Genomic DNA, 25,841 nt, shown 5'->3' with positions numbered 1-25,841 from the left:
GGGGTTCAGCAGCAGCACATGGCTGCAGCTTGGGCAGGGATGTGACACCTTCATCTCTTCAATGGCCCCTGCTGCACTGAAATCAATAAAAGCTTTACCACTGACAGCAGCATATATGAACATCCTCAGTAATTAGGGATTCTCATCCTTTTAAATTCCCCTTTCAATACCTCAAAGTAACAGAGGAAAATTCATGACAGGAACTTCTTTATACTGAAATTAAATCTTCAACCTTGAAAATGCCCAAGTGACCCCAGTGAGGCCGTGGGGTGACCACACCCAGTAAGAATGACCAGTGCTCTGAGTTATCACCAGGAAAGTGTCACCACCCAGTGCTGCACCAACCCTGCCAGCCCAGCCACAGATGGCTTCACTTCCAGACACACTCTGGGGATGCTGCTGCGTGCTAATCCTTGGGTAAATACCCACTGAGCATCTTCAAGGGCTGTAAAAAAAGAACAATGGTTCATTTCCAGCTCAAGAAGCCAGGTGATGCGTGCTCCTGACATCAGCTCTGTGCAGACTTTGGTCTGGTTGCCAGCTCAACCAGAGCCACTTCCTGCTTGGGGAAAAGCAGGGCTGGGAGGGCAGCAGGGCTGGGAGGGCACCAGGGCTGGCAGGGCAGCAGGGCTGGGGGTGCAGCGGGGCTGGGAGGGCAGCGGGGCTGGGGGTGCAGCAGGGCTGGGAGGGCAGCGGGGCTGGGGGTGCAGCAGGGCTGGGAGTGCAGCGGGGCTGGGAGGGCAGCAGGGCTGGGAGTGCAGCGGGGCTGGGAGGGCAGCAGGGCTGGGAGTGCAGCGGGGCTGGGAGGGCAGCAGGGCTGGCAGTGCAGCAGGGCTGGGAGGGCAGCGGGGCTGGGAGGGCAGCAGGGCTGGGAGGGCAGCGGGGCCGGGAGGGCACCAGGGCTCTCCCACCCCTGTCTGCCCAGGGACACCTCAGGCACCAGGACTGCACGTCAGGTACCTGCACATCCTGTCCAAAGACACCAGAGCAAAGCCTTCCTGTACCTGGGGGATCACTTCGCTGCTGCCATGGATTGTTTTCAAGTAATAAGTGTTATTATCATCAACAAAATATCCAACTTACCTTTGGTAAACAATGAAGAAGATGCAAAGAATTGCTGGATGCACGCCCATGCTTCAGCTTTTGGATTGACGAGGCATTTAAGCTTTATAGAAGCAGCACGGACACTTCAAAGCAGGAAAACAGTTATTAAAAATTATCTGACAAGAAGTGACACTTCATCTGCATCCACAGTATTTAATTTGTTTGAATAATATAGTTACAGATAAACAGGTTCACTCCATATACAATTACCAATACCTTTGTTTTAATACAGCTCATATTCCAGTACATCAACACTATTTTATTTACAAGGTATTTATGTACATTAACATCTTTCTAAAGTCAGTGCATTGTCAATAAGTTTTATACAATAATTTACAAAGTGAATGTAGTTAATAGTTAACTTAATAAATTTACTACTAATTCTTGAATTAATTTAATTTAAAAAATTAATTACAACCAATGTAACAAACACAGAAGATCAAATAACATTAGTAGATTGTGCTACCTGCTTAAATAAAACATTTTAAAGTAAATCAGTCGAAAATCTTTCACTTTTCATGGAGTTTGCGGAGGGAGGAGTAGACAAGTGGGCGTTGAAAAAGCTTCTAACCTAGAAATTCACTAGTCATGTTTGCTTCTCTTTAGGCTCAATGTTCAGACCACTTTCAAGATAAAAGACCATAGAGGATAAGGAGCAACACCTGACAGGTAAGACAAGACTCATTTTGGAGCAGATCTGCTGTCCCCAAAGAGGCACAACCTCCACGGCTGGCAGGGCTCTGCCTGAGCCAGACCAGCTGATAGCATTTCTCCCATGGACAAACCCCAGATCCTCCTGGAAGCGATAAACTGCTGAAGGTTTGGCATTCTTGTCAAACACCCCAAAATGAATCCAAACATTAATGGCAGAGAACCACGTGAGTAACAGTTTTGTTAGCGAAGGTACAAAAATCTAGAGAACTGGGAAGATGATGCATGACAAAATTAATAAGCTGCTTAAGCTCAGCTGAAGAACAAAAGGCCAAGAGAGTGAAAATTTTATCTTCATTCAGATATGCAAACAATTTAACACTGAAAATGTTTAAAGAAATGCCTGCTCAAAAAAAACCAACTCTCTTTTTTTCCAGTCTCTGCTAAGACTCAGTCACACTTCCCTTCATGCAAGAAGCCCCTTGAATTACAGAGCATGTTGCAAGGGCATGGAAAGCAAGTCTGGTTTAATTGCAACTATTTGCATAACCTGGTATAACAAACCAACGAACAAAAGATAATTTGAAAAGGCATTCAAATTTTGAAAACAAGAAACTGAGTTAGGAAACCAATAAAAAAACCCCCTCCATCTATGAATGCTACGACAGCTACCTGACAGCCACAGCTTCTTCCTTTGAAATACACAGTGGGTACTCACAGCCATTCACTCCAGAGCCCTTACAACAACAACAACAAAACCAAACAAACGTGGGTTTCAATTGAATCAGATGCATTTTCAAAAGTGCAAATTTCAAAAGCAACACCAGTCATGAAACATAAGCTCAAGCATCTCTCCTTCCAAAAGCTGGGAACGTTCTGTGCAATGTGCACATTTTAAGACACCGTGAGTGTAATCACAACTACTCTCTCCAACCTGAAGCTTCTTCTTGAGGCAGCTCAAAAAAGTTTGAGCCAGCACTCTTCAGGCAGAAAAGCCATTCCTGAAACATGTTGATCTGCACAGCCAACACGTGGAGAAAACACAAGTATAATAAACCATTCAAGTGTAGAAATTAATCTCTTCTTAAATGATGATTTGGTTGTGCTCCCAACATACAGAAAGAAAGCAACTGACACACATTAGTGGTGGCAAAACTGGAAACTTCTCTTCCCTATGGCAATAATTGGTTTCCATTTGTGCACTTTTCCTTCTCTTGCCTTCCCTGTTTTGCCAATAAAATGCAATAAAACTGCAGGAAAAAGGAGGTAGCAATATCATGTTGTCCAAAGACAACACTAGAAATTGTTTTTCCCCGTTACCTTAAACCTAACCAGAGCCTCGGGGGTGTTAGAACAGTTGGTAAACTCTACACTACTCTGTTTAGCTCTTATTTGGATGTTTAATTTAGCTCTTATTTGGTCCTAGTTGGCTTTTCTCAAACCATTGGATTTAAAGGCCAGTGGCAGTCTCAGATGTCCAACATCAGAAACGTTTCGAGCATGTAGTGAGAAAACAGAACAAAACAATACTACTGGATATTAACTGCTTAACCAGGGGCTCTTTTTGTGCTTTCAGCTCACAGGGGACGATGACAACCACGAGCTGCTCTCTGGCTCAGCCAGGGCCTCCGCGGGGGCACACGCCAGGGTTCCTCCCCCAGCCCAGGAGCTCAGGCTCACTGCAGCACACAGTACTTCTTGTAGTCGGACTCGAAGTCCTCGTCCATGCTGCTCGTGTCTGCCATCTTCTTGCCATCGATCTTGGGCAGGAACTGGGCATAGTCCACCCCCTGCTGCTCGTAGAACAGAATGTAGGCAGAGTCCGTGTCGATCTCGTCCGGGTGCAACTCCTGACACAGGGAAAACACCCACAGAAACCCCATGGCATAACTGCTGCACTTCAAACACACTCTGCTGCCCCTAAAAGGGTATTTTTAACTGGGTGCAACAGGAGGAATCCCGTGTGCTGTCTGCCCTCTTTGTTATCTCGCTCCATGAATTACTTGGGAACTCTGACAGTTTTATAGTGATGAATGCAAATACTTAGAAGTGTCAGAGCTGAGTTATTCACCCATTGAATACAAACTGCTGCCATCATGGAAATGTATTCCTGGCTTTCCATTCTTAGTCATTTTTACATCTTTGTACAAAACAAGCATCTTCCCTTAACTGTGGGAGCAGCTGATGAACAGATGTTACCTTGGAAAAAACCTCACCTACAATTTCAGCTAATAATTTTAATATTTATCTGGTGCAGCTTTGGAGATGCTCCTGATTTCAAACAGCAGCTCTCCACAAATGCTTGAGTTAGGGGAAGGTGTCCTTGCCCATGGCAGAGGAGTGGAATGGGATGAACTTTAAGGTTCCTTCCAATCCAAACCATTCTGTGATTCTAAAATTTCTTGAGCTAGAATTTCCGATTCTAAATTTATTCAGCTCTGGTTAATGAAGGCAAAAATAATTAGAAATAATTAGAATAACGATGTGAAATAATGAGGAAAAGAAGTGCTTTACCTTGCAGCTGCTGTCATTGTAGCAGTACCACTTGTTGTTCGGGTTTTTGGCATAAGTGACGTAATGACCCCCTCCCATAATTCCTGAATGGCACTGAGGAAAACGAAGAAGAAAAGAAATCCTGGATCAAACATCCAATAAACGATTCCCAATATCTGTTGTTCATTATCTGTGAGTGAGCCATCATGACATCAGCTGGAGCTGACTAACTTTACACACACAAGCAGAACCAATTAGCAGGCACATCATTCCTCCCCAGTTTCACAGCGACTTTACGGCGCTGACTTTTGTCCTCCTTCCCTACAGATCCCTGTGCTGGCACAAACCCAACAAAGCCATTTGCTTAGAGCAGTGTGCCCAGGAGAAGCAGCCACCTACTGAGATTGCATATAGGTTGTAGATGGGGTTGACCCAGACGTCGTCTCTGTCTCTTTGGTCGTCGGCGGTGTCGTCCTCGCTGTGGTTCTCGCCCTGCCCGTTGCTGAGCGAGCTCTGCTCCCACAGGTACCCGTTGGCCAGAGCCCCCTCGCCGTCCTGCCCGGGGTACAGCTCGCTCTGGCTGCCCCCCAGAGCCTGTCCTTTGGTCAGGGCATCCCCCTGCTCGTGCTCAGCACCGTTCTCCCTGCTTGCAGCCAGGTTTTCCTTGCTGCTGGACAGTTTGTTTTTCCCCAGCTGGGGCAGCCGCAGGCGCCCTTTGCCTCTCCCCAAAGTCCTTGGGCTGCTGTTGGGGCTGCTGTTTTTACTTGAGGGGCAGCTGGTTCCACTTTTCCTCCCCAAGGATGGAGATGCTAGGACAGAAAGCACAGAGATTACTGAGATGAGTACAAACACAGTTCAGATTTCTTTTTAAAGTGATTTTTTTTTTGAATAACCAAACATTAAACCCCACTGTTTCACTGCAGCTCATGAGTAATATATAGAAATAAAACCCCATCTTTGTGCATACCTGAAAACTGAAATTAAATTCTTTTATGCAGAAGCACATGCCTCACTAATTCCAGCCCACTTACATAAGTACCAATATCTGTTGTCACTGAGCAACTTCTTACATTTTCTTTCATTTTTTATGCTAAAGCTTCACTATGGAACATTTCCAAGTGTAGTGCTTTGGCAAAAAAAAAACCCCAAACATTAACAATTTGTACATAACATTTTTCCCCTCCAAACACCAGCACAGAGCGGAATTTTCCCCAATCACACCCTACCTTTGACATTATTGAGGACAGAAGTGTTTAGGGAGGATGGACTCCTGTTCAGTGTGTCCCCTTCTCCTGCTGTGCCTGTGCTCTGCACATCTGCTTTCCTGCTGTCCCCTTGGCCAGGCCGTGCTTCAGGAAGGCTCTCGACCTGCAGGGTGAGCTGCTTCCTTTGGAAATGACTGGGATCCCTTTGTACCAAAAAGGCACTTGGGTCAAAGTTTTCTCTGGGAAATTTAACAATTTTCTGGGATTTTATCCAGCGGCCGTTAACAAACTGAAATCTTTTCAGGTGAATGATCTAAGGGGAAACGTGTAGAGAAAATTATTAAAGGGGGGCAATGACATCCCAGTGAGTAATTTTATTGTTCAAAGACAGTTTTTCCCAAAACATACACATTTTATTCCAAGCTAGTAAAAATCATGCTCTGCGTGACAATTTGGATTTTGGGATCGAGCTGGTAAAATATGAAACTAATATTTTCATGTGGAAATGATGGCAAAGGTGGCTTCAATTCGGTGATCAGCACTGTCTGTTTTGAATAAGCTACCAAATGTGAAAAATAAGAACTGCAGGTGTCCCACAACCAGAGAGGAGATCTTGTCACCATCTGAGCATGAGCTGTCAGAGCAGCACAAACCACCACCATTTCCTGCAAGGCAGCAGCTAAAAACATTCTAAAGTATTTGAGGTTTGCTTTATTTGCCTGCAAACTCAGTCAGTGCCCCACCTGAGAACAAAGCAAATCATCTTATTCAGAGCAAGGCGACTTGGTAGATTTGGCAGCAACGTGCTTTGGGTTTGCAGCTGAGGAGGAAAACGACACAAGATCCTACCAAAATAGGGGGAAGTCTCCAGAGATCCAGTTTTTTGGTGGCCAGACAGTGGGTCTTGCACTTGGAGCAGTAGTACATCTCATCCTCCCCCAGCTCCTCCTCGCTGGTGAAGGCTCTCAGGCAGCTGTCCAGGTTGATGGGCTCTGCCTGGGCTCGGCGGCTTTGCTCAACACTTTCATGTTCTTCCACGATCTGAAGGGAGAGAAAACTGTCTCTGACTTGGAAATGGAACACACACTGCTCAGAGGAGGGCTCTCCTCACAGCAGCGCAAATAACTTCGCTGGGTTGTTCAGAATTAAAGATAAAAACGAGATGTGGTTAAGTTTTAGCAGGGATTTCATTTCAGCTATGAAGAGGCAGATAAAAATAATTCACTGTTCTTATACTTGGGCTCTGCTTATAAATTATCCATAAAGCACAACTTTATAGATAAAACTCACAAATTGGAACAGTTATTCCAGATTCACCCAGCTACAGGCTCACCTTCAGATGTGTTTCGTTGGCTTAGTGAGGAAATAGGTTTACTTACTTATGCATAACTGTTTATAGTTACAGAAAATTTATCAAATTAAGATAGTTTGTAATGTATTATGTAATATATTATTATATATCTTGACTAGCTTAAAAGCAATTCACAACAGACAGTAAATGCACTGCTGTGGTTCTTTAGAAGCTTCCCTTCCACACCATTAGACCCCATAAGAGGTCTCACATCAGGACATCGATTTCTCCAGAATACTCTGCCCCACGATTGCTGCCTTTGGTTGAACAGGAAGGGACAAAAGCAGCATCCCATAGCCCAGAAGGCTGCAGGGGTGATGTTTCAGAGGTGCTACCAAAGAACAAAGGCTCCTGCTGGCATTTACCCGTTCCTGTGAGGTCTGGTAGCGCAGGTGCAGCGCGGTGGGGTCCCAGTCCACAGCAATGTAGGCATTGCCCACACAGGCCCTGTCCTCTGAGCACTCAATCCTACAGCCACGGCAGAACCTGGAGCACAAATTGGCTGTGGTCAGTGCAGGCTCCAATCACTTCTGCATTTGTTCAGTTCTGCTCCTGTTTTGGCTCCTCTGCACCCTCCAAGCTCCAGGCCTCGCCTTCAGTGTGAGACATTTTCATGCAGCAATGCTCAGGGTTATTTGTGTTTTTAATGCAAAACCTCACCAGAGTGAGAAGGGGAAGCAGCTGGGTGAGCTCCACCATCTGCCTGCACATGATTCACTGGAAGGTGTCCCTGCCCATGGAAGGGTTGGAAGGGGATGATCTTTAAGGTCCCTTCCACTCCATTATGATCCAGCACTGACCAAACCCAGCTACAACCACAAAAAAACTCCACTGCTCTACCTCCACAAGTTATTTTCACTATGATAACTAATTCTAAGAGCTATAAAACACTTTTAAAAAAAATTAGTTTGTGGCCTCAATACCTTCCAGCAGGGGTCTGGCATTTTCATCAGCAAATCTTTGTTTATGGGAAATTCCAAGCATCCTTCCAGGGTGTGTTTCCCATTGCCCATTTTAGATCTCACCCTTCAAAAGGCAAGGAACTCACAGGGGTAGATGAATTACATCTAAAAATTTGGGTTTGTGTGAATTCCCCCAGACGATGCAAGTCTGTGGACATCCAAGGCTGCACACAGACACAGAATATTGTAAGGGGTTAACAGGTGGTGGAAAATCTCATTTCTGTCTCCTAATTTAAAGTTTCTGTGGCAGCAGAACTTTCAGCTCTGCAAGTCATAAAAGCTGTGCTGCAGAGCAAGTCTGCCTGGAGAGAGTTCTGGTGAAATTACATTCCAGATTCTTATTGCTTGATATTACCTCTGAAGTCTGACATGTACCACAGACCCATTACCATAAATTACCTTTCTGCTGGAGTGATTCCCTGCTGTAAATGGAAAAAAGGACAATTTACCTGTACCATGGACACCAAGCACAAGAATTTCCATCCTTCTGAACTACCCTGAGGGTGAAGGGGTACTGATAGCCCATGCTGTCATCACTGCAACAGAGGAGAGCACAACATCAAACTGCAGCACTCTCACTGCAATTACCTCCCTTCACTGGCCTTGTTATGATTACTTAAAGAAAACCCTCAAAATGATGATTTTGGTTACAATTTACTATTAAAAGCTGCCTTTCCATGGCTTAAATTCATCAGATATAAATAATTATCAGTCACTGGATAAGAATGCAGCCAACATTTAAGTGCAGCTCCATTTAACTGTACTAAAAAGAATTTAATTTTAATTACTGCCATTATTGTGAGAAAGCAAATGAACACAATTTTCAATCTTGCAAGCAAATGTAAGAGGCACTGTAGTGTAACTCAGAGGCAAGGCTGGGGTGCCCAACTCACCAGTCCTGTGCATGGTTACTGGCCTCCTGAGGAGGGAGGGGGCTGGCCAGCCTGGAAACCTGGATCCACACAGCATCATAGAGGTCCCTTTTCCGTGTGTGAACTGTGCAGGGAACAATCAAGGGCATCCCAAAGAGACTGGGCCTGTTCTTCTGAGATGAGAGAAAATACAGCTCTGTCCTCATCTGTGGGAGCAAAGGGAGGAGTCAGATGTGAAGGTGCATAAACTCACAGTGCAATAATCACCTGGATTGCTGGCCTTGTGACTTATTTCAGACCTTGGCAATTAAAATTAATCAATAATTGTATTTAAATGACCCTAATTCCAATATTAAATACTGCAAATTTTGATCACCAACTTGAAAAACGTTTCTATTTTATGACACGATGGCGAGGTTATCTGACCACATCACACACAAACGTGTACAATTATCACGTGGACATTAAAGAAAATCTGCTTTTTTCCAAATGTCTTGCCAAGTGTGCAAGGCCACTGACCATTTTCCTGTGCACTGCAATGATGTAGCCTGTGCAGGGGCTGTCACACAGCGAGGGCACGTGGCCGTTGAGGGTCCAGCCGGGCGGGCTGCGCTCGGTCCCACATGGCACCACGGTGTTTGGCATCCCGTTGGGAATGAGGCTTGGCTTGGGGATGTCCCCGTTCATCAGGATGGGGGGGGCTCCGTTGGCTGATGGCCCAGTGGAGGTCTCTGCAGGCAGACAGATCAATTATCAATTAATTATCAATGATCCCAGCAGCCACAGCTGAGCAGGGTTTTTATCCCTTCCCTCCGTGTGGACGCCAAGCACAACCCGCACGTTCCTCTCTGTAATCCTCACTTGATGAGGAACTTCAGCGCTGAGCTTCTCCCCGGTGTGCAGCCCAAATGAGCAGGACAAGCAGGGTTTGGTCTCACCTGTCTGCACAGGGCTGGATGCTGAGGTGGGGGAGCCTGGGATGGGGATCTCAAACGCGCACAGGAAGCCGCTGACGGACAGACGGACCTTCTGGTTGTCCTGGGGGAAGTTCTTCAGGAGAGAGGGAAAGCTGCTCAGGCACTTGGACACCTTCATCTGGGACCAAAATGTGTTCTGTTCTTCTGCAAGCTGCGTTTATCAGCTCCTCCCTCCCTCCCTCCCTCCACCTTTCCAGGAGAATAAAGGAGCCCAAGCCCTCTGCAGGAGTTACCAGTGCTCTCTAATCACACCCAGAGCACCTCATTTCAAGCATTTTTAATCCACAACAAAAAAATCCCCCTGGAAATACCCCCACACACTGTCAGCCAGCCATTACTTATGGTCCTGATGTCTTGACAGTGTTTAAACTCATCACAGCACCTTGAGATTTATCACCTCAAGATCATTTTTTCCCCTAAAAATATCATCAGCAATCAATTTTAATCTATTTACAGTAAGCCAAATTACTGTTTAAGAATGAAATAAAAGTTCATCTAGAGACATAACTAAGCTGATTTTTTACCATACTTTTAGTTAAATTATTTCACAGCTCTTGTAAGTAAAGTTTAAACGTTAAAAAAAAACAACAAAGAAGCCACAAAAGCACCCAAAGCATGTTGCAGCAATAATGAATCTTTTTTTCTTTTTACCTTTATGTTGGAGCTGTGCACCTCTGCAAGCAGAATCTGCTCTGGTTTGAGGCCACAGAGTTCACTCAGCTGCTTTTTCAAGCCTGTGTACTTCTCATCCATGTTCAATCTCAGCCCATATCGAACAGGAGTGGTACCATCTAATTTAATTACTTTAAAGGGGAAAAGAAACACCCTGGTCAGCAGCCCAGGCAGGTTTTAATGACAATAATACATTACAGCTCCCCACTTATTGGAAAATATTCTTTCCCAACTTGAACAGATGATTTATTTCATTTTCCCAGTCAATTTTTAAGGTCTGCAGGCAATGTCAGAAACATCTCTTGCTGCATAGGCAGTAAAAAATGGTTTCAAAATTTGTTTCACTTTTTAATCATCTTTCCTTTTGCCCCTTTTCCAACAATCCACAGCTTCTTCAGAGCTCACTTCATGACCCATATTATGTTTTCCCCCCCAGACCCTGTTTTTCCTCTGGGCAGATTTAGGACAACCTCCACAAGAGAGGGAAGTTCTCAAAATTTCCATTCTAAAAAGATTTTATATTAAATCCTTCAATCAAGACTAAAAATGGGCCTTCCTTTTCTGTTTCTAAAGGTTTTATCTTGGTTTAACTGGGCTCCAATGGAAATTCTTGCACTCTTATATCAAAATTACTCTATTATTCTAAATAAGTGGTAACACAAACAAAATTTGATGTTTTATAGCTGTTCCACTTATAGAGATTTTATTTGAGGAATGGCACATTTACACCACTCACCTGTAATTTCTAGGTGCATGTAGCTGTCCATTGGCAAAGGCAAGGATAAAAAATTAAAAGGGTCAAACCTAACACTTATATGCCCACAAGTTTTACATTTCACTTGTGACTTCAGCTGCCCATGAAATAAATCTACAACAATGGATCTGTTTCTTCTCAGATGGTTTTCCCAGGCCTGAAATGAAGCACAAAAAAATAAAATACCAAGTTAGAAACTGGACACTATTTCATTGGTCTCCAAAGTTTCATTGGCCTATGGGAGTCAAAGTATTTCCACAAAAGTTATTTCCTAATTTCTAATAAATAGGAGCTATTTAGTCACAGTAAAGTTCTCAACACAATAATGAAGGTATGAGACAATTTAAAATTTCTGAGGGGATCATCAGGCATCTTGAAATATTTTGATACTCCCTAATTTTGAGTTGTTCAAAACTGTTGTATCATCTTCATAATTTTATTACAACAATTAAAACTAATTTTCAGCTCAAAGTTGAAATTATCTCTGTATATCACAGCTCTGACAAGATCCAAAAGGTGCTAGTCCCAAAGGCAGCCTCATCAATGATTTCCCAGCTTAGTACTGTGAGGAAAACAAAAAACACACAAAAACCCCAAAGGCAGAGATTGAAGCCCCACCTCTGCTGCCACCTCCCAGTCTGGCCGCCCATCACTGTCCTTCAGCTCCACATATGGCTTATCATGAACTCTGTTCAAGTCCTCATGGAGCCCATCCAGGAGAAAAGCCAGAAGCTCCTGGGAGTCTTGCTGTTGAAAGCCATTAAATCTTGGAGCATATTTTGCTATTGTCCACTATAAAAAAAAAAAAAACACAGCAGAAATTTAATATCATGTAAAAAATGTAAAAATAAATCAAAATATTAGATTGTAGATGAGATATGTCAATGAACACAAATTCAATTGCCAAGAGCTGAAGGGAGCCCATTTGCTTTCAGAACAAAAGCTCATTTACAGGTAAATGCATCACATTTTGTACCTAAAAAGGGCTATAAAAGCCACTTCTCATGGCACAACTTGTGTCATACCACATAACTCCTTTACAACCACAAATTCCACCAGGTCTGATGAACACTGGCTCCTTCTAGGGACAACTCTGAGTGTCCAAACTGCTGCAATACAGGTAACACCAGGAAAAAGGGCATTGGATTTCTGCTTTTCCATGAAATCCTTGTTTTCCACCCCAGAAAAACTCACCCTCAGCTTTAAGGGGGCTATGTTCTTCTGGGTGCCACTCCACAGCTCCTGCACCAAATCCCCATAGCACTTGGCCATGTGTCCTTTCATTCCTATGGGATTTGTCCTGGAAATCACAAAGGAATTAATACCAGACTCAAGTGTACCCACAGCTCAAGGCTGGAGCTGAAGGAGGAAGCAGAAAAGCTTCCTGCTCCCAGCAACGAGAGGTTGTGTTCCCATGCCTCTACACTAGTATCTGCTGCAGAGCTGCTAACACTGAATTTAAATCGTTCCTTCCCACTGAATTGCAGCTTGCAGAGGCAGCCAGCCCTGAATAAATGTCCCAGCAGCCCAAGTGCCACTGCTCTCCCCCAGGATTACCTGTTCAGCTCGTAGAGATGCCTCCCTGAGATGAAGTACCGGGTCAGGGGCTGCGTGTTGCTGACACACTGGATGCTGGAGTTCATGAAGCACGTGTTCCCCAGGTTGCTCAGGCCTGTAGCACCCTTCTCAGTAGGAACTGAGCAAAAAAACCATCATTGGAGCAGTTGTGCAGATGAGAAGATTCAGAATGTTGTAGCAGCATCTTGTCCCAGTAAGCAGTTTAATGGAACCTGCTCCCGGTTATGACACTCCTTGGATGCAGCAGATGTTTAAAATATCTGCTCTCTCTCAACTCTGCCTCACAGAAATTGAGGATTTTGTTGATCTGATCCATCACAGACAGCAGTGCAACCCATACAGAATATTTACAGGTAATTATGGTACTGAAAAATCTGGGTTTGTTTGTTAAAATCTTCATTATTCCTTGCTTTAACAAAATCCAAGGGAATAAACAAAAAATCCCACCCTCCCACATTTCCAGCACTTAAGTTCATACAAAGGCCAAGCAAAGCAGCATAAAAGACTTCACCCAATGTTAACAGGACTTGTGTTTCAAAGGATTGTTTCACATTTCAACTGGTTTTTGGGATTTTTCTTCTCATCATAATCCAGTGACTCTGTGAGAGACTCACCTTTGTGTCTGTCTATTTTGCTGCTGTTTGCTATAAAAGACATCTCTTCTGGCCAGCTCATGTCTTTGTTTCGAACTAGAAAAGGACATGAAAAGGGGCTTTTAAAAATTGCTACTTACTCCAGAGAGCTTACACAGCTGAAGAGGTTTAATTAAAATTTTCTAATATTTGGGATTAGAAATGTGCTTACTTCTAGCTATTATTTTTGCTAGTTTTCATTTCAATGTTTCTAATCATTATTGGAACTCATTCTAACACTGGCATCCCTCCAACCACACCAGTAGCATCTTCAGGAAGCAGCCTTGGGATTGCTTTTGCTCTAGAATAGCAAATTTTTCAGTGCTTATTCTAACTCTCAATAAAGATCCACCAGCTCTGAACAAATCAGTTCATGAGCCACCATTATTATTTTGTGTTGTTGCAAACCAACAAAGTATTTCAAAACAGTGACAAAATACATGCAAACTTCCCTGAATTAGCTTTGCCACCACCTCCCCACAGGTTCCCTCTACAAACCTCTATTTTTAGAAGAATAGTCAATTATCCTTTTCATACCTTCTATTACTAAATGCTGCTCATCTTGGATTTTAAGGTATTCCAGTCTGTGATCTTCATCGTCCAGCAAAGTGAGATAGTTCTGCAGGAGAAGAAAACACATCATAGAATTAGAGTTGTGCATGAACTGAGGATCCTCTGCAGGAACTGAGGATCCTCTGCAGGAACTGAGGATCCTCTGCATGGACTGAAAGGATCCTGTACACTCTGAGGATCCTCTGCATGGACTGAAAGGATCATCTACATGAACTGAGGATCCTCTACAGGCACTGAAAGGATCCTCCACATCTACTGAAAGGATCCTCTGCATGAACTGAGGATCCTCTGCATGGACTGAGGATCATCTGCATGAACTGAAAGGATCCTGTACACTCTGAGGATCCTCTGCATGTACTAAAAGGATCATCTACATGAACTGAGGATCCTCTGCATGTACTAAAAGGATCATCTACATGAACTGAAAGGATCCTCTATATGTACTGAAAGGATCCTCTGCATGAACTGAAAGGATCCTCTACAGGTACTGAAAGGATCCTGAAAGTGTAGAGGATCCTTCACATCTACTGAAAGGATCCTCCACATCTCCTGAAAGGATCCCCTACACTCTCAGGATCCTCTACATCTCCTGAAAGGATCCCCTACACTCTCAGGATCCTCCACATCTCCTGAAAGGATCCTCTACACTCTCAGGATCCTCCACATCTCCTGAAAGGATCCTCTACACTCTCAGGATCCTCCACATCTCCTGAAAGGATCCCCTACACTCTCAGGATCCTCCACATCTCCTGAAAGGATCCTCTACACTCTCAGGATCCTCCACATCTCCTGAAAGGATCCTCTACACTCTCAGGATCCTCCACATCTCCTGAAAGGATCCTCTACACTCTCAGGATCCTCCACATCTCCTGAAAGGATCCTCTACACTCTCAGGATCCTCTCACCTCCAATGGGAATTAAAGCACAAAACCCTCTGAAAAACAAACAGCAAGAGCCTTTAACTGTAAAGGACCTTTCTGGCCGCTTTCATTTCTCTGTGCATGTGCAGTTGGTAGATTCTGGAGAGGAATAAGAACACACAGAACAGAAGCCAAGCCCCAGGGCAGGCAGAGGAGCAGGGTTACCTCGCTGTTGTAGAGCCAGAGGCGCATGTCCTCCTCCTTGATGCGCAGCCTCTGGGACAGGTACTCGTGGATCTCCTTGATGGTCTGCATGCGGCTGAAGCAGCCAGTGTAAGCCAGAACCCTCTTCAGAGGGGCGTTGGGGGAAGGGACATTGCCTGCATTCACAGGGGACAGCAGGAAAGGAGACTGCATTTACCCACAGCTCAGATCTACAACTGTACACTGAATATACTCTGCAAAAAGTGTTATAGGCTCGTAGTGTTTAGCAGTTGGGTGTAAAAGTGGTTGTTACTGACCCTTTGGGACAACAGATTTGCTGTCACAAAACAGGTAAAATACCTCCCTTCTTAGCAAAACCTATTAGAAAATTGCTTCTCTGAGACTCTCATAGGAAATAAAAAAATTTGACAGAGTTTTACAAGTTTTCACAATTCTTTTTGTCTCTTAAAGACACAGTATGAGAGGCAAAAGGAATTTTCAAAATAAAGGACTTGAAAATTTCATTAGGATTTCCTTTTTGAGAGAATGTTATAAGTAAAATATAAGGTACAAAAACCAGTTGGGACTATTTTTGGGAGTAGCATGACTTTGCTCCAGCTCTTCTGTGGGCATGAATGCTGATCTGGACACATCAAATCAGCCTGGCAGCTCAAAACAGAAGTACTCATAATAACTAAATTTCTTAAAAACAAAATTCCTCAAAACATTCTGTGAAGACACCTGGGATTTCCACCAAAATTTCTCAACAAGCTCACACGTGCAACAACAAATTAATTGGTCGAGATTGTTGCTCTTTCTAATGGGAGCTCATCTTTAAATTAAAGATTTGCACGAGAGATGAGACCAACTTTAAAGAGGGGGGTTTCTTTTGAGCTTTTTTGTTTAAAATTCAGAAGTTCCCCACTGCTTGCAAACATGAAAAGCTTTTTATTATCCAGCCCAACCCAAACTGGGCAACTGCAATACTTAAGTAGCCTGAGGAGTGACACAATTCTATTTTCAGTGTTAAAAGATTACAATAAAATAAATAGTACAACACGAAAAGGTGCAGTATTACATTATCACATGCAATTTGACAAGAGAGTAAATGATACCTTATAAATCAGCAAAGCATCAATCTGGCTTCAGTGTATCAAGCAAAGTACTCAGGTTTTTTTAAAAGAAAACAACATTTTCTGAGATTAGGGATCAGAGGATTAGTTGTAAGATTACAGCAAGAAAGCACTTGAGAACTCCACAAGATTAATAACAGATTGGACAATCAAATTAGTGCAGTGCAAAGTAATTCCAAATCAAGATCAAATTTGGCACATGAGAAGATTCTGTTCATTGGAATTTGGGGTTTTAGGATGTCCAAACAAAGCAGTTTCCATTGGATTAGGTCAGGGAGGAAAGCTGAGTTTGGGCAGAGCAGTTTGTGCAGCACAGCTCGATGGCACAGGCAGGGCTGAGACCCTCCCAAAGCAGTGGAAAACTGAGCCCCAGGGTTCTCCCCACACCCTGGCTCTGCCAAGGCTGAAGGATTGGGTTGACTTCTCAGCAGTCTCATTCTTGGACGTGCTACTGTGGGTGCAAATGTGTGTCCAAATGTGAGTGCAGGGGTTCCTTTCAGCCTCTTGAGTGAGGCAAACTGGGAACTGGAGACAATTCCTGCAACACCTCAGCTGAAATGCGAAGCCACAACCTAAAGATTACTCTTGTACCATCTTTTGGTGAGCATTACCACCACAATTATGACAAATAGATTTTAGCTGGGTGTTTATACTTTGTATTTAATTGTCCTCTTGAACTACATCAAATAATAGTCTTCATATTCCATTCATTTCATCGCTCTCTAAAGAGCATTAAATAATTTTGGGCATCAAAGCTCAGCTGCCCAAGTAACTCAGAAGCATTTGGCTGAGCATTAATTTAATTTATTGTGCCACTGCACGATCAGAGAGGCACAGAGGCACCTATTCCATGGCTACAGCAATCGCTCCCAAAATGGGAGTGCCCAGCTCTGGTTCTCCTGATCAGTTCAGCTTCTGCAGTGCTCATTTCTCACCCTCAACTCACCCTCAACTCACCCATAATGTTGATGCCATAAACATGGCAATCAACAGATTTCCCTGCAAGTGCTCCCTGCTGCCCTTTCCTTGAGGAGAGAGCAGGGAAAGCTCTGCAAATGCTCCTGGAAACTTTTCCCTTGAGGAGATGGCAGGGGAAAGCCCTGCAAGTGTTCCCTGGAGCCTTTTCCCTCGAGGGGAGCCCTGGATGCTCCCTGCTGCCTTTTCCCTTGAGGAGAGGGCAGGGGAGAGCCCTGCAAGTGCTCCCTGCACCTTTTCCCTTGAGGAGAGGGCAGGGGAAAGCCCTACAAGTGCTCCCTGCACCTTTTCCCTCAAGGGGAGCCCTGCAAGTGCTCTCTGCACCTTTTCCCTCAAGGGGAGCCCTGCAAGTGCTCCCTGCACCTTTTCCCTCGAGGGCAGCCCTGGATGCTCCCAAGCGCCGACTGTGCCGCAGGGCGATCGAGCTGGAGCACAAGCACAGCACAGGAAGCTCCCCCAGCCTGGGCTGGCCTAGAAACTGCACAGGGGATGGTGGTTCTTGCTGCATTCTTAAGTTACCTCTGGGCAAATGCTGAGGGAACATTCTGAGGCTCATCATACCCATATTGACCCAGACGTTGGACTGCTGGGTGCGCGTGGCCGGCTGCTGCCGCAGGAACAGCAGGTACCGAGGGAACAGCTCCAGCTCTGGCACGTTGGTCTTGCTGTTCTTGATCACCTGCAGAACATGTGAGGAACATTGCAGAGACTCACCTTGCAAGCGTGGAGGGAATAGCAATAGGAACAGGAGTGATTGGTTCATTAAAAAGTGGTTAAATTATTAAAAAGCCAAACTCTTTAATGAGGAGACAAAAAATCCAAACTACTCGTGGGGTTTTAGGCAAATATCCCCAGGAATGACAATTTCCTGATTCCTAAGCACTTTTTGGAGCTTATTAGCTGCAGGTTGTCAAAAGCAAACACCTTATTTAGTGCAGCATCACTCTCTGCACCACACCACGGAAAGAATATTTTTATAATTCCTGCAATACATGTGAATCCACAATGAACCTCATTAATTCCACTCAGTGTATAATACTTGCACATAAAAGTTTCACAGCTGTTCAAAGAACTGACAAATGCAGGATAAGACATTTGGTCTGAACTTTGTGAAGCACAGGATTGACTTAGAGCCTTCATATTGTACAAACAGGCTGCAACCTCCTTTTGTTGCATTTTGCTGCCTTGACAGGAAAAGCTGAAATTACCCCAAAACATATTTTGCAGCTTTTCAGCCACCATTTCTACAAAGATTTTGCCACTTAGATCTGTCCAAATATACAACCAGAAATGGAAGGAATGTTCAGTCTTTTTGTGACCATGTGAAGCAGAAGAAAACGGCTCAAGCTGTGAGAAGGAACGTACCACACTCAAGTGCCACAGTATTCAACTTCAGCTACAACAAAAACAGTGATGATGACATTTTCTGAGGGGAAAAAAAGCACATTACTTTGTGTATAAAGTGATGTGGCCTTTTCTGGATCATGAAAGGTGTTTGTTTCCATGGAGAATGTGTGGGAGGAGGTAAGAAGCCAGTGATTTTTCCCTGTAAAATAATTGTCTGCACTAGAGCCAACAGACCAAATTGTCGAAAATATAGAGATAATCCTCTCCCATCTGTGACACTGAATGTTTGTGACATCAGCCACCAAGAACCTATTGCTACCAGCACAAAAACCCCCTCATATCCTTTTTTAAAGTGCATCTCCTACAAGGGACTACCTGGCACAGGACAAACCAAGCACTCTGTGGAATAAATACGCTCAAGAGAAATTGAAGAAAAAGTTCCCAACATTCCCAGGTGCTGCTGAGCAGCCATTCTGACAGAGGAGAGTCCTGGCCTCACCCATTGCCAGCTGCTTTTGAGCTCTTCCCCAAACCCTGCACGTTGTGTTTGTGATGCTGAACCTGAAGGAGCAATTGTTGCCTTCCCCCCACTTGATGAAATTGTTAGACAGAACAGGTTTTCAGAGCTGCAGCTGTCCCACTTTTCATTTTATACCTTTTTAACTCTATCTCAGCCTTGAAGATGGGAGTTTGGATGCCAAGCCTTTTAAACTGACCTCAGGCTTAGTTCTGTGTGCTTTAGCAAGCCCTGCTGCCAGAGCCCTGGCACTGGGATTGTGCTGCAATCTCCTGCTAAACAGCCACAACTTTCCACCCAGGGCCAGCCTGGAGGCTGCTTTGCCCAGTTTGCTCTTCCAGACACAGGATGAAGTGGGAGATGGTTGTAGGAGGTTACCTCTGGACAAACCTGCTTGTTAAAAAGTGTCCAAAATCACAACTCACCGGCCTGGGCAAGGACAGGTTTGCTCCATACCAGTGGTAAAGTGCTCTCCAAACTGGCTCTGGCACCATGACATAGTCCTTTCCTTCCACCAGCTGTGGAGATCTCTTCAGCCTTCCACCCTCCATGGTTAATGATGCAGCCTTTAAAAAAAAAGGGCTTTTGTCACATCTCAAGGGGAGAAATGAGTACATGGCCACAGTGATTTTAGTTCATGAACACTGAACACTCTTTAATTATTAAAAGGCTTCTAAGTAACAATTAGCAGCTGCTTTTCACACTGAGAGATGGTGGTTAAACGTAACAGTAATTAACGTTCAAGTCTCATTATTTACTGGTTCTCTAAAAGCTTGTGCAGTATAAAATTCATGTGTTTTGCTCTTGTGTCACCTACTCCAACAACTCTGAATAGAAAAATCCCAGCTCTGCTCAGCACTGATGCTGCTGCTCTGTTTCATGTTCTGTTTGCACCCATACTGCACAAACTATCAGCTTTGTTTTACTATCTTGTTGTGCAGCAGCAGTGAATTCATATTTAGATGGAAATGCTGAAGTGTTTGATTATCAAAGTATTTTACATTTAATGCTGCAAGCTGTCTTTTCATAAATACCTTCCCAATTGTAAGAATATTTTGAACGTTTCTTTTCTCACAAAACACAAGAGGAGCTGTAGAAGCAGAACACAATTTTTCCCACTTAGAGTAAGAAACCTCAATTTTGCTGTGTGACAGAGCAGCACTGATCCAGAATTAAGCTGAAAAAACCAACATAGAAAAGCTGTGATAAAAGAGAGCTAAACTGTGCTTTTCCTCTCCTGCCATGCCTTGGGTGCCTTTACCTTGACTGGCTCCTGGGTCACCAGAGGCTGGTTATCAATAGCTCCTGGTTTCTGGGGGTTCAGCTGGAGCAGAGCATTCCCATTGGACCCCAGAAAACACTGGTTGTTATTGTCTGAAGTGTTGTGCTGCCTTGCAAAGCTCACCTCAGAGCCTGGGCTGCCAGGGTACAGAGTATCTGAGCACAAAGCAGGAGAAGAAACAGTAATAATTAGAAATAATTCACTTCCTGATCCCATAAACCACAAAGGAATGAGTTACACTCTCGTATCCTTGTTTTAAAAAATATCAAGTTTGCTGCCCTTCCTCCTGCAGCAAGACATGCAACTCTTCCACCTCCAGAGGGACAAAGCTGGTGTATCTCAGAAAGGGATTTATGGTTTTATATTGTATTTTATATATTTTACATCATGATTACACAAACACAGCTCTTTGCATGAGCAAATGTGAGTATTTTGTTATCTGGATGTTTGAATGTCAAACTCCTGAAAAACTCACATACAGAACTGAAGATAAACCCAATAATGCCTTGATTTATTTTTCCTTGAAAAGGCAAATGATTCTTATAGAAGCTGCTTTGGTCATGCAGAACTAAATGGAAATTTCAATTAAAATAAAAATAAAATTACAGAACCTCTGTCTCTCTACCCTTTGTTTCCCCCAACCCCTATACCCAAAATCATCACAGTAATTTACCTAATTTCAATTGAAGTTAAGATTTTAAAATATCAGATGCAACCTTACAAGAAAAAAAATCTCCAATTCTCACAAGAACTCCTTGGATATCAGGACTAAAATCTCTTCCTTCACAAAGATGGCTCTTAGGATCTGCACAAACTCATTCAAATTTCAATCACATGCCCTGTAAAAGTACAACTGTGCTTTTCCTCATGGATTTTTGCTGTTTCTTCCCTTTTTACTATCATTGCATGGCAGAGTATAGGATCAACCAGCTTAAAACAACTTAATGTGAAAGTGGGGGGAAAAATCCACTGAGAAAATAAACCATAGGACAAAAAAATACCTTGAAAATAATTCTGGAAATGAATCCCAACATAACAGATGAACTGCTGTCAAACAAGACTTTGTGTTTCGCCACCACAGACTACAAAATCCTAAAAAAAAATCCTAAAAAATTTTTTTTAAAAATCCTAAAAAAATCCTAAACCCCCTGCAATGCAAGCTGTGCTCTGTCTCTGGCTGGAGGGGTCCATGCAGTGTGCAGTTTTCCCAAAAGCTGTTCTACATTAAACCTCCAAGGAAATAAGATGCTTACTGCTGCTGGTGGACTCTGAGGCTTCTGAGGCAGTGGAAATATTATCTGAAAACTTTTCTTCTGGAGCACTGAAGTCATTAAGACCTCCCATTTTGTCTTCTCCCTGTTCTGGGGTATTGGCTGCAGCAGCTACCAGGGGATTCTTACCTCCACTCAAGACAGATGAAGGCTCTATCACAACTGGGTTTGCATCCTGGAGGTGGGAAGAAACACAAAAGTTAATTCTGAGCCAAGGTCAAAGGTGTGTCAGTCAAACCAGCCACCTAAAATTCTCACTTCTGTGACTGCTCTTGCACATCACAAGATTTGCTGATGGAAAATGCTTTCTACGTGTGCTAATAAAAAACCAGCAGAAATTCATTCCCAAAATTTTTAAAACAATCAAATAAACCATCCTGCACAGAGTCAGAATTCCAAAGTTATTTTCCCTACCTAGATACATAAAAACATACCTGGTTTTAAACAGCTGTAATTACAGACTGTAAATATTTAAGACTTGAAGTTCATGTGGTTACATGAGAACAGCAAGCACAACAAAAACCACTTTTTTTTCCCCCTCAAACCTGCAGCATTTTCACAGAAATTCTGGTGGGTTTTGATTTTTGCTTGAGAAGTGCAGTGAGGAATGGCCTTGTGTCATTATGCAAAGGATTAGGGAGAAAATCCTGTGCACCTCTGAGCACTCACACCAGGCCAAGGATCAAATTACCTGGCATTTCTGGCATCTCAGCCCTCATTTGGCCAATTCATTGTGCACAAAGAATGATGGTCTTTACAAGGGAAGTTAATGCACACATTGCAGTGTTCTGAGTACTTTCAGCTATTTGTTTTTATAAAACAAATCAAGTACTTATATGATTACTTATGAGAGTATAAAAACTCTTTTGAGAGGTTTATTTCACTTGTTTAGCCTGCAAATAATATTTATCTCCAATTACGTTTTATTAAATATTCTGTATTTTGTACATTTCAATGGTGCTTTAGCTTAAATATTTTAATTAAAGGGTATTAAAGAGCACCCTGTATCTAAAAAGTTTTAGTAGGACTCCTTTGATTGGGTATTAGGCTATTTTTTGTTCAGAAAATTCAGAGTGTATTTGTGGCCCAAGCCAAGTCAAAGCCAAAGTGGGCAGCTTCATTATCAAATGGATCAGAAAATGTGAAATAAATGCTCCTGTGAGCATGGTTTTTATTCAAAAATAATCTTAAGATGCAGGAATGATGAAAGAGATGAGAATTTAATGAAATTACAGTGCAAAGCTTCCCACATAACAATGATTCAGCAGAACAATTATTTTCCACCAAGAGAAGGAGATGCTCAATTCTGAGCATTATTGGTTCAGCAGTCATTTCCTCCACACTGGTTTTTTTCCATCAGCACATTCAGAAAGACAAGAAATCACTTCTTCAGTATAGATTATTGTTATTATTATTATTTTACTTACATATTTGACATATTCTTTCCACTGGTGCCACCAGGGCATAGCAATGAGAAACCAGTTGTGCCCTGGCTGGAGGCCATACCTGCTTTCTCTTTCCAACCAGCCTCTGCACAGAGAGAATGGGAATGTTTAGCACAAACAGGGAATTTCCAGATCTTTTGAAAATACTCCAAGGTGGATCTGCAAGGCATTTAAGCTCCTGAGCCAAGCACACACCTAATAATCTGTCCTTCCTCCTCTGGGGTGGCAGGTCGCAGTCCCAGAACGATGTGACACACCTGGGAAAAGAAGGAAATTCTTATTAACAGGCAAATAAAAGCAAATAAACAACTCAGATGAGACTTTTCATCATTTTATAACGGAGCAGGATTATTTAAGATGGAATAAATCACTAACAAAACCAACTTTGGAGCTGTGAGATGCCCTCCTTGTTCCCACTGTTAAGAGAAAGGCACCAAGAATGTCAAATGCCCCAAGACAAATGCTGAGGTGAAGAGAAAACCAGTTCCCATTATTTCAGGCTGTGCCAGATGCCAGGACTGCAGTGGATCAGATACACAAACCAGGATGGGTGTGCTGGGGACAGGGAGGGAGGAACTGGGAGAGTGCAAGTGGTTGGAAGAGGGTGAACTCAAAGTTAAAAAGGAATTGAAAAGGAAGAAAGTGGGAATGAGTGGTTCTAGATGGGATTGAAAGGGAAACAAGCACTGGAGAGGCTGAGGGAGAACTTCAGAGCAGAGCAACCAACCCAAACCCCAGCCAGAAGCACTCTGCAAAGTGCAGGCCATGCTCTGGGTGGCTGGGGCTACTTTTCTTTCTCTTTTCTTAATTCAGCTTTGAAGTGCACTCGAAGGAAAGGCCCCATCTCCTGGGCAGCTGCCTGGGATTCATTCCCAGTACAAACCAGTGTCAGATGGCTCCTGTTTCACCCCTGTCCAGTAGAGCTGGACAGGAGGAGAGGAGGGAAGGGCTCCTCAGGAGGCTGCCAGGGAGCAGGGGCAGCTCCCAGATGGTTTTGCTGCTCCCCCCATGATTTACAGCCTTCTCCTCATGTCTCTTTTGAGGCTATCAATTTGTATCTCAGCTGGAGATTTCTAATCACTGCTAAGATGTCTTATTTAAATTTATATTACAGTGAGAGAGACCATTTCACATTCTGAATGAAACAAAGGCCATTAGCCAGGGGGTAGCAACAGATTTTCCAGCACACACAACACAGCTGGGCCTGGTGTTTCTTTGTAAATTTGTGTAGCTAAAATGAGATTCTTCAGATAAACCAAGCCCTCTGCAAACAAACCCATTTGTTGACAAGCTTTCCACTCAGAATATTTGGCTTTTCTGTCTGCAGATGAGGCACATGACACCTCAAATAAATGCCCAGATAAATCAATGGCAGACTCTGCCCTGTGCTTTACGTGATAAAGTTATCAAAAAAAAAAAAAAAAAATTGAAATTAACATCTAAAATGAAAACACAGCAGCTATGCCAGGAGAAAAAACCATTGTAAATGAGACTTCCAGTGAGCAATGTGCAACATTGGTGATGTGTAATCAGCATTAGGACAGATTTATTACATCTTCATTCATTCTTTATCAAGATTGCAGGGATATTTGTTAGTTCATCAATATTTAGTTATGAGGGGATATTTGATGCCAGACAGGCCAAAAATAAAGACAGCCCTTCTGGGGAAGGTTGCAACTTCAGCAAACTTGATGTAATTAGAGATAAAATGAATTTGAAGAACTTTCTGGTGTTATTCTTTCCAGCTGTGGTGTAGCTGGTGGCCTCAGGATACCCTCACTCAGTCACCCTGAAGCTCTTGGGAAAGTATCATTCAAAATGCAATTTATAAAGTAGTCACAGGCCAATTAGGATTATTATTATTATTATTTAAACTGCAAGTATCAACCTCAAAGGAAAACAGGTAAGGAACAAACTGCAGTGGATGAAAATACTCTTTAGGGTTATTTTTTGCACAAAGTGAGCCAGAGCTAAAATATGGCTTTCAAGGATTTAGAGAAATCCAATTCAGGCTCAATTAAAACCCAATTCAGCACACACTTAATCCTGAGCTTCTGCAAGTGAACAGTGATAGGATATCCCAGCTTTCCAGGACTGCTTCATTAAGGAAGCAATGAGAGGTACCTTAGAGGGCCTTAACAGAAAATGGAAAGGGAAACTGGTTGTAAAATGAAAAAGGAAAGTATTAGAGATTTTTTTCTCATTCCCTGGGTTACTTTCTTGGCAAAGATTTGCCACAAAAATCATTTCAAACACAGCCTTTGTCTAATGGAAAACATAATTGCTGATGCACTCGAAATTTCATTTTCTGAGCAGTGCACCAGGTTCTCTTGAACAGATGAGGCTTTGGGCATTCCATGCACTGCAGGAACAACAACCAAAGAGAGAATCAAAGAGAGAATCATCTGCCAAGGCAGCCCAGAGCTGCAGAGCCACATCCCCTCCTGTGCACACAAATGCTGATGCTGCACTTCATGGCCACGCAGAAAGCTCAGCAGTTAATTACTGTAAATTACAACCTTAGATTTCCCCTAAACACACCTGAAAAAGCAGATTTAAAAATTCGTTGGCAAGAGCACTCTTCACACTCCATATCTGGTAGTCCTCCAGAGTGAGGTGTCCGAGCTGGAAGGGAGGAGAAAGAAAGGGAAGGAAAAACCATCAAAACATGAACCTGGTTCTGGTAAAATGCTCATTACCTGCTTCATACAAGGCAGGACAAAACCAGGGAATTGATAAAAATTGGCTGTACCACTATTTAAATAAAATTTGATCCAGCAAAAGAAAAAAAATTCCAGTTCTATGATAAGACAGGCAGCCTAGAGAGCTGAGCAGTTCAGAGAGCAGAGGTGAGCAGTGACCAGGGTGGAACCTCTCCATCATTCCCATCCCTGCACCCCTCACACCCCCACAGCCTCCTCTGAGGGGAGGAAAAACCAGTTTGGGTCAGCAGGCCCCTGTGACCTCACCTAACAACACAAAT

The 25,841-nt window shown here is 43.3% G+C and overlaps 1 protein-coding gene across 2 annotated transcripts in view; it reads right to left on the bottom strand.

Moving 5' to 3' along the window:
• Positions 1-1,231: 1,231 nt before the first annotated feature.
• Positions 1,232-25,841, bottom strand: part of USP32 (ubiquitin specific peptidase 32) — a 64,268-nt gene continuing 39,658 nt past the window's right edge. Inside the window, exons 10-34 of one of the 2 annotated variants that reach the window (XM_066563359.1) lie at positions 25,400-25,483; positions 23,054-23,115; positions 22,841-22,943; positions 21,396-21,588; positions 20,122-20,297; positions 19,286-19,426; positions 17,558-17,675; positions 14,910-15,064; positions 13,789-13,870; positions 13,234-13,308; positions 12,599-12,737; positions 12,236-12,341; positions 11,660-11,833; positions 11,024-11,198; positions 10,267-10,418; positions 9,577-9,688; positions 9,158-9,369; positions 8,660-8,844; positions 8,216-8,302; positions 7,170-7,290; positions 6,303-6,494; positions 5,475-5,766; positions 4,648-5,057; positions 4,270-4,362; positions 1,232-3,605 (exon numbers count right to left, since the gene is read on the bottom strand). In XM_066563359.1, coding sequence (XP_066419456.1) covers positions 3,432-3,605; positions 4,270-4,362; positions 4,648-5,057; positions 5,475-5,766; positions 6,303-6,494; positions 7,170-7,290; positions 8,216-8,302; positions 8,660-8,844; positions 9,158-9,369; positions 9,577-9,688; positions 10,267-10,418; positions 11,024-11,198; positions 11,660-11,833; positions 12,236-12,341; positions 12,599-12,737; positions 13,234-13,308; positions 13,789-13,870; positions 14,910-15,064; positions 17,558-17,675; positions 19,286-19,426; positions 20,122-20,297; positions 21,396-21,588; positions 22,841-22,943; positions 23,054-23,115; positions 25,400-25,483 — 3,813 coding nt within the window. In that variant the 3' untranslated portion in view covers positions 1,232-3,431. The remainder of the gene's footprint in view (positions 3,606-4,269; positions 4,363-4,647; positions 5,058-5,474; positions 5,767-6,302; positions 6,495-7,169; positions 7,291-8,215; positions 8,303-8,659; positions 8,845-9,157; positions 9,370-9,576; positions 9,689-10,266; positions 10,419-11,023; positions 11,199-11,659; positions 11,834-12,235; positions 12,342-12,598; positions 12,738-13,233; positions 13,309-13,788; positions 13,871-14,909; positions 15,065-17,557; positions 17,676-19,285; positions 19,427-20,121; positions 20,298-21,395; positions 21,589-22,840; positions 22,944-23,053; positions 23,116-25,399; positions 25,484-25,841) is intronic. The other variant, XM_066563360.1, reaches the window with a different exon arrangement.

Source organism: Molothrus aeneus, chromosome 20 (genome assembly GCF_037042795.1).
Source record: "Molothrus aeneus isolate 106 chromosome 20, BPBGC_Maene_1.0, whole genome shotgun sequence".
In the NCBI taxonomy this organism is placed as follows: Eukaryota; Metazoa; Chordata; class Aves; order Passeriformes; family Icteridae; genus Molothrus; species Molothrus aeneus.
This window is presented reverse-complemented; position numbering and strand designations above follow the sequence as displayed.